Genomic DNA, 17,634 nt, shown 5'->3' with positions numbered 1-17,634 from the left:
GAATAAAATTATTTGCATTAAATAATTCAAATAAATCTATTACAATGAAATTATTCGCATGAAAGTATTTGAATAAATCTATTCGGTTAAAATTATTCGAATAACATTGTTCGTATGAAATTATTTGTATAAAACTGAAATTATGCGAATAAAATTATTCAGATATAATAAAATTATTCGGGTAAAAATTATCCGAATAATTTTATTCGCTTGAAATTATTCGAATAAATCTAAAATTATGCGAACAAAATTATGCGTGTTTTATTAATCGAATAAATAATGAGTAATTTTATTCTGTTAAAATATATCTAAAACAAAATTATTCACATGAAATTATCCGAATAAAATTATTCGTATTAATAAAATTATCTGCATTAAATAATTCGAATAAAACTATTGCAATTAAATTACTCACATGTAATTTTTCGTATAAATCTATTCGGATAAAATTATTCGATTAATATTATTCGAATAAAATTATTCGTATGAAATTATCTAAGTTCCATGATTCGAAAAAATTATTCGAATACATAATATTATTCGAATAAAATTATTCTTATGAGATTATTCGAATAAAACGATTTTTATGAAAAATTCGAATAAAACTAATCGAATAAAATTATTTGAATAAAATTATTCGTATGAAATTATTCGTATAAAACTGAAATTATGCGAATAAATTTATTCAGATATAATAAAATTATTCGGGTAAAAATTATCCGAATAATTTTATTCGCTTGAAATTATTCGAATAAAACTAAAATTGTGCGAACAAAATTATCCGTGTGGTATTAATCGAATAAAATTACTGGCATTGTTAAAACTAATTGTGCGCATACAATTATTCCAATGAAATTTATGGTATTCGGATAATTTTATTCGAATAATTTTATCCGAATAATTTTATTCGAATAATTTTAATCGATTTTTTTTCAGAAATTCAAAAATTAATGTGAGTTCATAATATTCAAGTAAAGAAAATGTTGCACATAATAATAATCGATTAAAATTAAACGAATAATCCTATAGACTCACTATATTCATTCTTTACTTTTTAAATTTTTTATGCTTAATTTGTCTCCTTTTAGCCACTGTTCCCCTCCAATCATTTGCATGAGTTCTATGCATGTTTTATTTAGTTTTTTTTCTGTATGTGGTTCATGTTGTTGCTGCATTTGACAATTGTCTACAAACTATTTGACACAAACCATTTACTGTGTCAATTTCAATAAACTGAAATGTAAAACTAAATGATATTACCAGCTACAACAACAATGTCGACAGCAGCAACAACAACAAATAGACTACAACAAATAACCAAGTGAATTAAATTGTTTGTAAAAATATTTATAAGCGGGGTTTTTTACTTAGTTTTTTTTATGGATTTGTAAAAAAAAATATGTAAACGCCACCGCTTTTTGCACAACTTATGCAAATTTTCTTTATATATAGTATTTTTATGAGGAAAATTTAAATAAAATTGGGTTAGGCGAATTAAAAAAGAGCTACAATCAAATAAGAATTAAATCAAAATATGCAAAGAGATACAATAAAAGATTAACTTAATTACATAAAGTTTATAAATGAATTATTACATTACAAATTTTAAAATTTTTTGGGAATTTTCTTAAAAAAATTCAAAAAAAATATTCGAATAAAATTAATCGATTAAAATTATTCGAATACTTTTTTTTCAAAAACCAATTTTTTGAATAAATTAACCCAAATTTTTTTAGAATTTTGAAGACTTTCCTAAAATATATGCAAATAAAATGAACCGATTAAAATTATTCGGATATAATAATTCGAATAAATTAATTTTTCAAATAAAATTGTGCAAAATTATAATTTAAATTAAAAACAAAATTAAATTTTAAGCATTAAGAAGACTTTCTTTAAATTATGAAAGAAGTATTCGAATAAAATTAATCGGGTAAAATTATTCTACAAATAAAAAGTTTCTTTAAGATATTAATACTAAATGAAAAATGAGAAAAGGGAAAAAACTCCCGGGGAGTTTTTATTCATAATTGGGCTGATATTAAAATAACTCCAAATATTTTATTTAAACAACTAAAAATATTCGAATAAAATTAACTTTTAAAAATTATTCGGTTATAATTATTCGAATAAAATATTTTTTCGGCTAATTAATAAATAAATATTAAATTTTAAAAATTTATTAGATTTTCTTAAAAAAGTATTCGAATAAAATGAACCGGGTAAAATTATTCGTATAAAAATTTTCAAAAAAATTAAATTTCTTAAAATATTACATAAAATTTGGAGATTTTAGAATATTTTCTGAAAATGAAAAAAAAAAATAATCGAATAAAATAAACCAGTTAAATTATTCGGAAATATTTTTTCAAAAAAAATTTTTTTTGAAATAAAAAAAATTATTTGTATTAAATTAACCGAATTATACGATTAAAATAAAATTAATCGAATAATATTGATCGAATAAAATTAATCGAATAATATTATTCGAATGAAATTAATCGTGCAATATTATTCGAATGAAAAATAATCGAATAATATTATTCGTTAAATTAATCGAATAATATTATTAGTTAAATTAATCGAATAATAATATTTGAATGAAAATGTTATTCGAATAAATATAGAATAATGTTATTTGAATATTAAATAATGTTATTCGAATATTCGTATAATATTATTCGATTAATTTAATTCGGATAAAGTTATTTGATTAATTTTGTTTAGAATGTTTGATTAATTTTATTCGTATAGTATTAGAATAATATTATTCGATTATTCGAATGACATTATTCGATAAATTTCATTCTAATAATATTATTCGAATAAAATTAATCGAATAATATTATTCGAATAAAATTAATCGATTAATATTATTCGAATAAAATTAATCGAATAATATTATTCGAATAAAATTAATCGAATAACATTATTTTGATTAAATTAATCTAATAATGAAATTCGAATAATATTATTCGAATAAAATTAATTGAATAATATTATTCGAATAAAATTAATCGAATAATATTATTCGAATAAAATTAATCGAATAATATTATTCGAATAAAATTAATCGAAGAATATTTTAATAAAATAAATAGAATGAAATTAATCGAATAATATTATTCGAATAAAATTAATCGAATAATATTATTCGAATAAAATTAATCGAATAATATTATTCGAATAAAATTAATCGAATAATATTATTCGAATAAAATTAATCGAAGAATATTTTAATAAAATAAATAGAATTAAATTAATCGAATAATATTATTCGAATAATATTACTCGAATAGTATAATTCGATTTATTCGAATAAAATTAATTGAATAATATTATTCGGATTAAATTAATCTAATAATATTATTCGAAAAATATTCGATTAATTTAATTCTATTTATTTTATTAAAATATTCTTCGATTAATTTTATTCGATTAATTTTATTCGAATAATATTATTCGATTAATTTTATTCGAATAATATTAATCGATTAATTTTATTCGAATAATATTATTAGATTAATTTTATTCGAATAATATTATTCGATTAATTTAATTCTATTTATTTTATTAAAATATTCTTCGATTAATTTTATTCGAATAATATTATTCTATTAAATTGAATCGAATAATATTATTCGAATTTAATTAATCGAATATTATTATTCAAATAAAATTTATCGAATAATATTATTCGAATAAAATTAATCGAATAATATTATTCGAATAAAATTAATCGAATAATATTATTCGAATAAAATTAATCGAATATTATTATTCAAATAAAATTAATCGAATAATATTTTTCGAATAAAATAAATATAATTAAATTAATCGAATAAATTTATTCGAATAATATTGTACGAATAATGTTAATCGAATGAAAAATATTTAATTGAATTAATTGAATTCCAATTAATTCGAACAAAAATAGTTGTTGAATATTATTCGAATAAAATTAGTCGATTAATATTATTCGAATAAAATTAATCGAATAATATTATACGCTTAATATTATTCGAATTAAATTAATCGAATATTATTTTGATTAAGTTAATCCAATAATAAAATTGGAATAATATTCGAATAAAATTAATCAAATAATATTAACGGATTAAAATAAATAGAATTAAATTAATCGAATAATATTATTCGAATAATATTACTCGAATAATACAGTTCGATTAATATTACTCGAATAATACAGTTCGATTAATATTACTCGAATAGAATTAATTTAATGATATTATTCGGATTAAATTAATCTAATAATATTATTCGATTTAAATTATTCAAAAAACGTTATTCGAATTAAATTAATCGAATAATATTATTCGAATAAAATAAATATAATTAGAGTAATCGAATAATATTATTCGAATTAAATTATTCAAAAAATGTTATTCGAATTAAATTAATCGAATAATATTATTCGAATAAAATAAATATAATTAAATTAATCGAATAATATTATTCGAATAAAACAAATATTATTAAATTAATCGAATAAAATTACATATTCGAATAATATTAATATTATTCGATTAAATTAATTGAATGATATTATTCGGATTAATTTAATCTAATAATATTATTTGAATTAAATTATTCGAAAAATGTTATTCGAATTAAATTAATCGAATAATATTACTATTCGAATTAAATTAATCGAATATTATTATTCGAATAAAATTAATCGAATATTATTATTCGAATAAAATTTATCGAATAATATTATTCGAATAAAATTTATCGAATAATATTATTCGAATAAAATAAATATAATTAATTTAATCGAATAAAATTATTCGAATAATATTGAATTCGAAATTATCCGAACAAAATAAGTCGATGAATATTATTCGATTAAAATTAGTCGATTAATATTATTCGAATAAAATTAATCGAATAATATTCGATAAAAATTATATGAAGAAAATTTTAGCATACTTAAACTAATCGATTAATATTATTCGAATAAAATTAATCGAATAATATTCGATAAAATTTATATTATGAAAATTTTAGCATACTTCCATAAATCATAATTTTCAATCATAAAATCAAAATACCCCATAGTGCACACATTTATTTTAATAAAATAAGGAATTTTCAGCTTAAAGCGTGGGCTGTCTGCTTTTCATTCTCCAGCTTCTTAAATAAGTCAAGTTTCTATTCATCTTTATTAATCTTCAAGTAGCAAATGTATGTATGGTTTTTGTTCTGTCTATTATTTCAATTGACTCTAAAGAACAAAAAAGAAAATAATAATTTAAATTGTTTAATAGAATTTAACACTGAGTATTGGCTGTTATATTGTTTTCTGTTCAAATTTGTTTGTTCATCTCTCAGTTAATAAAGTGTGTTAATTGTACAATATCACGTTGTAGGAGCTGAAGTGTCTGACACTCTGTTTCTCCTCTTGATGTTTTTTTTTTTTGCTTTTTAAACTGCTGTTGCATGATTTCATTTCTGAATGACGTCGATCATATTTAATTTAAATGTTGGAATTAATATATTTTTTTTTGTTCGTAAGAGTCATTCGTGTGGGAGTATCAATGTGATGATTGTGTGCACAATAAGCCTCGGAATGTATGATTTTTCTCAATTGATTAGTCAAGTTCAGGGTCTTTGTGGTTTTATAAAAAGAAATGTAGTAAGAGAAGATTTTTTATTACAACCAGCTATGAAAAGAAAGTGTTGAAATTAATGAAATAAGAAAAATTACAAAATTTGATTTGATTTTTAATCCAAACATTTTCTGAGATTTTTTTCTCGTTCACCGCTCCTCAAAAAAATTCTGTAAATTTTAGATAAATTTGGCAATTTAATCTCAATTAATTTAGTTATTTGATCTTTTAATTTTCTTACTAAGAAAATTCAAAAAAAATTAAACAAGTTTTCCAAATTCGAAAAGTATTGAATGTCGTATTACAATTTATAAGGTGTTTGATTGCTTAAATACCAGCACGTGCCAGTTGTGGTACTAGTAAATGTATTACAATCATATCAAGTTTTTTTTTTTTAATTTTTGTGGGTTTCTAATCTTGGCTTTTTAAAACAAAAACAAGCTAAAACATGCTAAATACTACAAACATGGCATTAAACACACTTTAAACTTAAACAAAAATTTCAACTAAATTTGTCAATTCATATGAAAAACAAAAAGTTAAATAAAAATGTTGTAAAATTAACAAAATACACGTTAGTAAATCAAATTGGAAAAATGAGGCTGATACATGTAAAAACAAATTTAAACAAGATGTTTGTTTAGCTAAAAAAAATGTGCTATAGAGCACAAAAAAGATTTGATTCGGCAGTACTGAATCTGCATTAAATTTAACCGACTAAAATTATTCGGATAAAATTATTCGAAAACCTTTTAAATTGAAAATATAATACAAAATCTAGCAAACTCAATAATACTTCCACATATTTTTATTATTCGATTAAATTTAGCCGGTTAAAATTATTCGAATAAAAATATTTGGATAATTTTTTTCTTGAAAATGTGGAAATAAATAAAAAAAAATAATAAAAATTATTCGATTAAAATAACCGAGTAAAATTAATCGAATAAATTTATTCGAAAAAAATATTTTATTAAGAAATTTATATTAAATTTAGGAAATAAAAAAATAATTTTCATATACATAAATAAAAATATTCGAAAATATTCGAGTAATTTTACTCGAATAAAATTATTCGAAAACAGTTTTCTCTTAAAATCTAATATTAAACCTAAAAAAACAAACAAATTTGTTATTTTTTATTATTCTATTAAATTTAATCGCTAAAGATTATTCGAATAAAAATATTCGGAACATTTTTTGGGATTTGTAAAAATAAATAAGAAAGAAATATTCTAAAAATTAATAAAAAATATTCGATTAAAATAACCGAGTAAAATTAATCGAATAAATTTATTCGGAAAAAAATATTTTATTAAGACAGAAATTTAGTATATTAAATTTAGAAAATTAAAAAAATTTTTTTAAAATAAGTAAATATATTCGATTAAAATTACTCGAATAAAATTATTCGAAAACAGTTTTCTCTTGAAATCTAATATTAAACCTAAAAAAACAAACAAATTAGTTTTTTTATTATTCGATTAAATTCAACCGGTTAAGATTACTCGAATAAAAATATTCGGAACATTTTTTGGGATTTGTAAAAATAAGTAAGAAAAAATTTTTCTAAAAATTATTCGATTAAAATAACCGAGTAAAATTAATCGAATAAATTTATTCGAAAAAAATATTTTATTAAGAAATTTATATTATATTTAGGAAATCAAAGAATTTTTTTAAAATAAGTGAAAATATTCGATTAAAATTAACCGAATAAATTTATTCGAAAAAAAGTTTTCATTTAAAATATAATATTAAAACTAAAAAACAAACTAATTTGTTTTTTTTTATTATTCGATTAAATTTAACCGGTTAAGATTATTCGAATAAAAATATTCGGAAAATTTTTTGGGATTTGTAGAAATAAATAAGAAAAAAATGTACTAAAAACTAAGAAAAATATTATATTAAAATAACCGAGTAAAATTAATCGAATAAATTTTTTCGCAAAAAATATTTTATTAAGAAAGAAATTTAGTATATTAAATTTAGAAAATTAAAAAATTCTTTTCAAAATAAGTAAAAATATTCGATTAATATTAACCGAATAAAATTATTCGAAAAAAAGTTTTCACTTCAAATATAATATTAAACCTAGAAAACCAAAAACTTTTTTATTAAAAAAATTATTCGATTAAAATTACTCGAATAAAATTATTCGAATATTTTTTTTTAATTTTAACTGATTTAGAAAGAAAAATATTATTCAACAAAATGTTCTAAAAAATATTCTATTAAAATTTACCGAATAATTTTACCTGAATACAATCAATGAGTTAAGAAAATGTATCAAAATTATTTGAATTAAGTAATTAACATAAAATTGAGAGAATTCATCTAACAAAATTATACGAATAAAATTATTCGGATAAAATTATTCGAATAAATTATTCGAGTAAAATATTTTTTCCGAAAAAATTATGTAACTTTAAATTAAATAATCGATTAAAATTAACCGAATAATTTTACCCGAATAAAATCAATAAGATACAAAATATATCAAAATTATTTGAATTAAGAAATTAACATAAAATTGAGAAAATTCATCGAACCAAATTATTCGCAGAAATTATTCGAATATTTTTTTTTTTAATTTTAACTGATTTTTAAAAACAATTAATTAAAATATAATATTAAACCTAGAAAACCAACAACTTTTTTATTAAAAAAATTATTCGATTAAAATTACTCGTATAAAATTATTCGAATATTTTTTTTTAATTTTAACTGATTTAAAAAGAAAAATATTATTCAACAAAATGTTCTAAAAAATATTCGATTAAAATTAACCGAATAATTTTACCCGAATAAAATCAATGAGTTAAGAAAATGTACCAAAATTATTTGAATTAATAAATAAACATAAAATTGAGAGTACTCAGCGAACTAAATTATACGAATAAAATTATTCGGATAAAATTATTCGAATAAATTATTCGAGTAAAATATTTTTTCCGAAAAAATTATGTAACTTTAAATTAAATAATCGATTAAAATTAACCGAATAATTTTACCCAAATAAAATCAATGAGATAAAAAATATATCAATATTATTTGAATTAAGAAATTAACATAAAATTGAGAGAATTCATCGAACCAAATTATTCGGAGAAATTATTCGAATATTTTTTTTTATTTCAACTGATTTTTAAAAACAATTTTTATTAAAAGGAAATATATAAAAAAATATTCGATTAAAATTAACCGAATAATTTTACCCGAATAAAAACAATGAGATAATAAAATATATTAAAATTATTTGAATTAAAAAATTAACATAAAATTGTGAGAATTCATGGAAACAAATTATATGAATAAAATTATTCGAATAAATTATTCGAGTAAAAATTTTTTTTCAGAAAAAATAATGTATTTTTAAGTACATATACGACTAAAATTATTCGAATATATTTTTTAATTTTAACTAATTTTTAAAACAATAAAAACAAAATAAAAGGAAATTTATAACAAAATTTTCTAAAAAAAAATATTCGATTAAAATTGACCGAGTAAAATTATTCATTAAAATGTTTGGAAAAAATAAATTTAATTCGTAAAATTGCATTCAATTAAGAGAATTTAGAAGATTTTCTTTGAATAAATAAAAATATTCGAATAAAATTAGCCGAATAAAAGAGTCGAATAAAATTATTCGAATATTTTTTTTTATTTTTAACTTATTAAAAAAAAATTGTTATTAGAAGGAAATGTATAACAAAATTTTCTAAAAAATATATATAAAAATATTCGATTAAAATGGACTGAGTAAAATTATTCGCTAAAATGTTTGGACAAAATCAACTTAATTCGAAAAATTACATTCAAAATATTTGAATAAAATTATTCGAATACTTTTTATTCGTTGATTTTATCTCATTTTAAAAATTTAATTATGTTAATGAAATACATCACAAAATTTCTTAAAATAAACATTATTCGTTCAAAAATTAACTAAATAAAATTATTCGTCTACAATTTAATTTTAGCATTTAATAAACTAATTGACTGCCTCAAATTAAACTAAATTTTGTGCAAACACATCATGATACCATTACCAAGCACTTTTTGTTAACAAAATTGAGATTTTCAATTCCAATCACGTCCTCTCTAAAACTGTTAAAAACTATTCCCTGTGTTTAATTGTTTACCAAACTCAAATAATTATTATTATGGCTATGAGAATGCTCTAACAATCATACCAATTTGGCTTAGAAGTTGGCAAATTTATGCACCAAAAACGTTTGAATACAAAAAGAAAAAAAAACAAAAAACTCACGCCAAAGGTGGTCGTTTGTGTTTATACGGCAAATTTAAAGCTTTTTATGAATTCTAAATTGTATCTGGCCTGCTGCGTATAAACCGCCAAATGACTTGTCTAGTTAAATTTTTAAATACATTTGTTAAATAATAGTTGATACTGTTTTTGTGGCCGTTACTGGGGCTGCTGATTTAATATAATTTTCTGAAATATTTTCCATGTTAAAAAGGTCTGTATGTGATTTCACGCCTCAAAAAAATTTTGTTGTTGCTAGCAGTAATTGAAACAAAATAGAGGAGTGTTTTTTTTAGCGTCACTTAGAATTTATTAAACAAAATTTAAAAAAATTTGTTTTAAATTTATGCAAAATTATATCATATCACACAATAACTCGAGTTATTTTGTTGTCTATAAAGTATTTAAGGAATTTTAATGGGAATTTTTGTAATACTGAACATAAAAATCTGCTATAAAAAGTTTCCATCAGCATTTGTTTGTAAAATTGTTTAAAACGGTGAAAAAATATGAAGTTACATAATTTTTTCTGAGAAAAATATTTTATCCGAATAATTTTATCCGAATAATTTTATTCGTATAATTTGGTTTGATGAATTCTCTTAATTTTTTGTTAATTATTAATTCCAATAATTTTTATTTTTTTTATCATTGATTTTATTCGAGTAAAATTATTCGATTAATTTTAATCGAATATTTTTGTTTACTTATAGTTACATAATTTTTTCTAAAAAAAATATTTTATTCGATTAATTTAATCGAATAATTTTATTCGATTAATTTATTCGAATAATTTTTTCCGAATAATTTTATTCGTATAATTTGGTTCGATGAATTCTCTTAATTTTTTGTTAATTAATAATTAATTCAAATAATTTTGATTTTTTTTATCATTGATTTTATTCGACTAAAATTATTCGATTAATTTTAATCAAATATTTTTGTATACTTTTTGTTACATAATTTTTTCTAAAAAAATATTTTATTCGATTAATTATTCGAATAATTTTATTCGATTAATTTATTCGAATAATTTTTTCCGAATAATTTTATTCGTATAATTTGGTTCGATGAATTCTCTCAATTTTTTATTAATTAATAATTAATTCAAATAATTTTAATTTTTTTTATCATTGATTTTATTCGAGTAAAATTATTCGATTAATTTTAATCAAATATTTTTGTATACTTTTTGTTACATAATTTTTTCTAAAAAAAATATTTTATTCGATTAATTTATTCGAATAATTTTTTCCGAATAATTTTATTCGTATAATTTGGTTCGATGAATTCTCTTAATTTTTTGTTAATTAATAATTAATTCAAATAATTTTGATTTTTTTTATCATTGATTTTATTCGAGTAAAATTATTCGATTAATTTTAATCGAATATTTTTGTTTACTTATAGTTACATAATTTTTTCTAAGAAAAATATTTTATTCGATTAATTTAATCGAATAATTTTATTCGATTAATTTATTCGAATAATTTTTTCCGAATAATTTTATTCGTATAATTTGGTTCTATGAATGTTCTCAATTTTAAGTTAATTAATTCAAATAAGTTTCATATGTTTTTTTATCTCATTGATTTTATTCGAGTAAAATTATTCGATTAATTTTAATCGAATTTTTTGTCTACTTAAAATTACATAATTTTTTCTAAAAAAAATCATTTTACTCTAATAATTTATTCGATTAATTTTATCCGAATAATATTCGTATAATTCTCTAAATTTAATAGAAATATTTTTTATATTTTGATCGAATATTTTTATATATTTACAAAAAAAATTTATTAACATTATTTTAAATTTAGAGAATTATTTGAATAAAATTATTCAGATAAAATTAATCGAATACAATTCTTATTGATTTTTTTGTTTACCCGGTTGATATTATGTATTTGAATATTTTTATCGGTTTATATGAAATCGATTGAATATCTAATTCATTTCGCAATAAAATTATATTTTTCGAATAATTTTATTCGATTAATTTTAATTGATTAATTTTTATATATTTAAAAAAATTTGAATTATTAAAATTTAATGCAAATTCTAAATTGAATTATTTTTATTCGAATAATTTTATTCGAGTTAATTTACTCGGTTGTTAATTTTTGAATATTTTGATTTGTTTATATGAAATCGTTTTAATTATCTATATTTAATGGTAATTTCGTAAAAAAAATATATTTTTCGAATAATTTTAATCGATTAATTTGTATATATTTATTCTTTTTTAATCAAAATCTTTTGAATTATTAAAATTTAACGAAAATTTCTTAATTGAATTTTTTAATTCGAGTTTTTTTATTCCATTAATGATATCGTTTGAATTTCGAAATAAAATAATAGTTTTCGAATAATTTTCATCGATTACTTTAATCGAATAATTCAATTCGATTAATTTAATCGATTAATTTTTATATATTTAAAGAAAATCTTTTGAATTATTAAAATTTAATGCAAATTTATTAATTAAATTATTTTTATTCGAATAATTTTATTCGAGTTTTTTACTCGGTTGATATTATTCGAATATTTTTCTCTGTTTATATGAACTCGATGGATTTACCTAAATTTAATGGTAATTTCCTAACAAAACTATTATTTTTGAATAATTTATTCGAATAATTTTAATCGATTAATTTTTATATATTTAATGAAAACCTTTTGAATTATTTAAATTTAATTGAATTATTTTTATTCGAATAATTTTATTAGATTTTTTTTTTACCCGGTTTTTCTTTGTTTACATGAATTCGTTTGAATTATTTATACTTTTTATATCCGATTAATATTATTCGAATATTTTTAACCTTTTCGTATGAAATTATTTGAACTATCTAAATTTAATTTTCGTAATAAAATTAAATATTTCGATTAATTTTAATCGATTCATTTTATCGAATAATTTTTATATATTTAAAGAAAATCATTTGAATTTCTTAATTGAATTACATATTTTTATTCGAATATTTTATTCGAGATTTTTTATTCGGTTAATATTATTCGAATATTTCTATATTTTTGTATGAAATTGTATGAGTTATCTAAATTTATTGGCCATTCGTAATAAAATTATTTTTTTCGAATAATTTTATTCGAATAATTTTATTCGAATAATTTTAATCGAATAATTTTATTCGAAAAATTTTAATCGAATAATTTTATTCAAATTATTTAATAAAGATTATTTTATTCGAATATTTTTATTTGAGCTTTAAACCTTGCTAATATTATTCGAATATTTTTATCTTTTTGTAGGAAATTGTTCGAATTATAAAAATTTGATGGTAGTTTCGTAATAAAATTATATTTTTCGAAAAATTTTAATCGAATAATTTTATTCGGCTAATTTTATTCGATTAATTTTAATCGATTATTTTTTATACATTTTAAGAAAATCTTTTAAATTATACAAGAATAATTTTATTCGAAAAATTTTAATCGAATAATTTTATTTAAATTATTTAATTAAGTTTATTATTGCTAATATTATTCGAATATTTTTATCTTTTTGTAGGAAATTGTTCGAAATATATAAATTTGATGGTAATTTCGTTATAAAATTATATTTTTCGAAAAATTTTAATCGAATAATTTTATTCGAATAATTTTATTCGATTAATTTTAATCGATTATTTTTTATACATTTTAAGAAAATCTTTTAAATAATACAAGTTAATAAAATTTATTTTATTCGATTAATTTTATGCGAATATTTTTAGCTTTTCATAGAAAATTTACTGATTATTTCAATATGATTAAATTTTTTGGATAATTTTTATTCGATTAATTTTGCTTGTACAATTTTAATGGTCTCAAAATATTCCATTTTAATTTCTTAGCTCATTGTTAATGCGTAAATTTTACTACGATCATTTTACTACAAGATCATTTATCTGTTCCTCATTTGTTTTACTGGCTTTTTGGGGGCAAAATAAAAGACATGAAGACGACGTCTACACTGTTTACATTATTCGAATTGACGTCAATGCATTGTGTATTGTGATTTTGTTGTTATTGTAGTTGCTGTGCTTTTTATTTTATCTATTGTTATGTTAGGAAACAACAACTCAAAAACAATCATTGGAAACACATTTTGAATTTATAATTTCTAGCAAAAAAAAAAAAAATTGGAAAAAAAAAATCTAAATGCATTTTTGTTTACCATGTGATTTTTACAGCCCTCTGGTTGGCGTAAGATACGCAATATAGTACAATGGACTCCCTTCTTTCAAACCTACAAAAAGCAGCGCTATCCCTGGGTTCAATTGGCCGGGCATCAGGGCAATTTCAAGGCAGGACCCGAACAGGGTACAGTGTTAAAGAAGTTGTGTCCCAAGGAGGAGGATTGTTTTCATATACTAATGAAAGATGTCTTAAGGCCCTATGTGCCGGAATATAAGGGCCAAGTAACCAGTGAAGATGGGGAGTGTAAGTATTTTCTTTTCAAAACCTACAAAAATATGCACCTAAAATTAGTTTTCTTCCTTTCAGTATACCTGCAACTCCAAGATTTATTAAGTGATTTCTATCAACCCTGTGTTATGGATTGCAAAATAGGTGTACGCACCTATTTGGAGGAGGAGCTGTCAAAGGCCAAGGAGAAACCTAAACTGCGCAAAGATATGTATGAGAAAATGATACAAATCGATCCGAATGCTCCCAGTGAAGACGAGCACAAGGCTAAGGGTGTAACCAAGCCTCGTTATATGGTCTGGCGTGAGACCATTTCCAGCACAGCCACTTTGGGCTTTCGCATAGAGGTGAGTTTTGCAGCAGAATTTCAAATGCTATTTTATTTATTTATCATTTTGTTTATTGTTTTGCAGGGCATTAAGAAAAGTGATGGCACCAGTTCAAAAGATTTTAAGACAACAAAATCCCGTGAGCAAATCAAGTCAGCTTTTCGTGAGTTTATAAGTGGTTTTCCACATGCAATGGTGAGTGATAAGAATAAGAAAGACTACAGTAAAGATGAGACTAGAGAAGAGATTAAAACCGAGACTAGATACGAAAATACATACTAGACTAGAGACGAGACTAGAATTGAGACTAGAAATAAGACTAGAGACGAGACTAGATACGAGAATAGATATGAAACTAGAGACGAGACTAGAGACAAGACTAGAGACAAGACTAGAGACGAGACTAGAGGCACGACTAGAGGCACGACTAGAGACGAGGAGAGACGAGACTAGAGACGAGATATTTCATATAGACTATCAGTTCCAGTTCAGGTTCTAGTTTTGGATCTAGTTCAGTTCTAGTTCTGTTCTAGTTCTGTTCTAGTTCTGTTCTAGTTCTGTTCTAGTTCTGTTCTGTTCTAGTTCTGTTCTAGTTCTGTTCTAGTTCTGTTCTAGTTCTGTTCTAGTTCTGTTCTAGTTCTGTTCTAGTTCTGTTCTAGTTCTGTTCTAGTTCTGTTCTAGTTCTGTTCTAGTTCTGTTCTAGTTCTGTTCTAGTTCTGTTCTAGTTCTGTTCTAGTTCTGTTCTAGTTCTGTTCTAGTTCTGTTCTAGTTCTGTTCTAGTTCTGTTCTAGTTCTGTTCTAGTTCTGTTCTAGTTCTGTTCTAGTTCTGTTCTAGTTCTGTTCTAGTTATGTTCTAGTTCTGTTCTAGTTCTGTTCTAGTTCTGTTCTAGTTCTGTTCTAGTTCAGTTCTAGTTCTGTTCTAGTTCTGTTCTAGTTCTGTTCTAGTTCTGTTCTAGTTCTGTTCTAGTTCAGTTCTAGTTCAGTTCTAGTTCAGTTCTAGTTCAGTTCGAGTTCAGTTCTAGTTCAGTTCTAGTTCAGGTTCTAGTTCAGGTTCTAGCTCAGGTTCTAGTTCAGGTTCTAGTTCAGGTTCTAGTTTAGGTTCTAGCTCAGGTTCTAGCTCAGGTTCTAGTTCAGTTTACCACAACTTAAAATATTCCTTTCCTTTTAAATAATTTCAGGCCCGTTACATCCAACGTTTGCGTGCTATTCGCGCCACCCTCGAATGTTCAGACTTCTTTCGTAGTCACGAAGTTATCGGTTCTTCTCTACTCTTCGTACACGATCGCAAGCAGGCCAATGTCTGGCTGATAGACTTTGCCAAAACTGTTCTATTGCCCGAAAATCACTACATTGATCATGCCAGCACCTGGAAGGTGGGCAATCATGAGGATGGCTATTTGATTGGCATTAATAATCTCATAGATTTATTTTCCGAATTGGAAATAGAAATTAATACCATAACAGATTCATCAACAGCATCTTCCACATCGTTGACTCCCTCCACCGGTTCCTCACCGGCATCGCTGTCGCCTAAAAGAAGTATAAGTGAAACGAATATGGAGGAGAAAGACAGACAATTGGAGCAGGAAGAGGCTGAGGGAAGGGCAGAACACAAGCCAGAACAAATTTTAACCGAAACAGACAAATTAGAACAAGAGGTTAATGCAGATAATAAAGAGGATAATGTGGAGCATGCAGAAATATAAAATATTTTTATATATATTTTTTTTTTTAATTTTATTTAAAATATACAATATATTTTTTTTTAAAAGATTTAAAGCAAACATAATAATACATATTTAATTAATTAAGTTAAAACAAAACAACAATTTCTAAGCACTTTAAAGACTGAAATTTAGTAATTTATTATTTCTTTTAGTTTTTTTTTAATATTATTATTTTTACAAGTAAATAATTTTAATAATTTCTTAATATTTTTAATTTTTATTTGTTTATAGTTTATTTTTTTTTTAGGTTTAGTTTATTGTAATTTGTCCTAATACATAATTTCCTTAGTATTTTTATTTAAATTTTAGTTTAAAATTTTTAAATGTTTCTAAACAAGAATATTTTTAAAATAATTTCTAAAATTAATGATAATTTTCCTTAAAATAAATAAATAAGAAAATTAAAACAAAAAAAAATTTTAAATTATACTAATAAATTATTAAATATAAAATTTTAACTTTAAAACAAAAGCAAAAGTTAAGGAATTGTTTATTTCTTGGGAACTCTGTCTTTATTAAACAAAATGGTAAGGCAGTGTATGAAAAGGTTTGTGTTTATGCTAAAATTGAAGGTAATAGGGTTAGAGAACGAAATAAATAAAAACTATTGCAGCCATTAAGGCGCCTTTAAATTACAGTGGCTTTTTTTGCAATATTTTTTGGAAAGCAGTAATAAAACTTGAATTTAATCATAATTTTGGTATTCATAAGTGGCAAAATGGTTTAATAAGGTAGTAATTTCAAAGAAAAATGCAAAAAAATCATAAAATATAAAAAAAATGTACAAGAAATCATGCTGCAGCAATTCTCTAAAGCTCACCATTAACTTAGGCAAAAACTATTGCATCTATTTAGGCGCAATTAAATTACAGTGGGTTATTGAACAAATCGGAGAGGCTTTTAATAAAACCTTCAAATTTGAATTGTTTTTAGCTTTACACCGCAGTAATTATATATTAAATAAAATAAATAAAAACTACTAATGACAATTTCAAAGTATTCTTGATATTTTTTCTGTTTTTTTTTTGTAGGTTTGTCCTGTCTATTGCTTCTACTTTATGGTAGAGACTTATTGACACTAATTTAATATTCCCACTAATAATAAACTAAACTAAGCTACCATGATTGTCTGCTTTCAAATGAGTTTGTGTCTAAAACAAGATATTAAACAAAACACAGTTATAATTTCTAGAAATGCCAATTCAATTTATATGGGTTTTATATAAATGAATTTCAAA

At 21.6% G+C, this 17,634-nt stretch overlaps 1 protein-coding gene across 4 annotated transcripts in view; it reads left to right on the top strand.

Moving 5' to 3' along the window:
• LOC135958978 (inositol-trisphosphate 3-kinase B-like) overlaps nt 1-16,873 on the top strand; it is a 59,362-nt gene extending 42,489 nt beyond the window's left edge. For 3 of the 4 annotated variants that reach the window (XM_065509931.1, XM_065509928.1, XM_065509930.1), the window contains exons 2-5: nt 14,106-14,355; nt 14,419-14,687; nt 14,754-14,864; nt 15,848-16,873. In XM_065509931.1, the coding sequence (XP_065366003.1) occupies nt 14,106-14,355; nt 14,419-14,687; nt 14,754-14,864; nt 15,848-16,375 (1,158 nt within the window). In that variant the 3' untranslated portion in view covers nt 16,376-16,873. Of the gene's footprint in view, nt 1-14,105; nt 14,688-14,753; nt 14,865-15,847 lie in introns of all 4 variants that reach the window. The other variant, XM_065509929.1, reaches the window with a different exon arrangement.
• The last annotated feature ends 761 nt before the right edge of the window (nt 16,874-17,634 follow it).

This window comes from Calliphora vicina, chromosome 4 (assembly GCF_958450345.1).
Source record: "Calliphora vicina chromosome 4, idCalVici1.1, whole genome shotgun sequence".
NCBI classification, from domain to species: Eukaryota; Metazoa; Arthropoda; class Insecta; order Diptera; family Calliphoridae; genus Calliphora; species Calliphora vicina.
The sequence above is the reverse complement of the archived record's forward strand: the minus strand, read 5'-3'. Positions and strand labels throughout refer to the sequence as shown.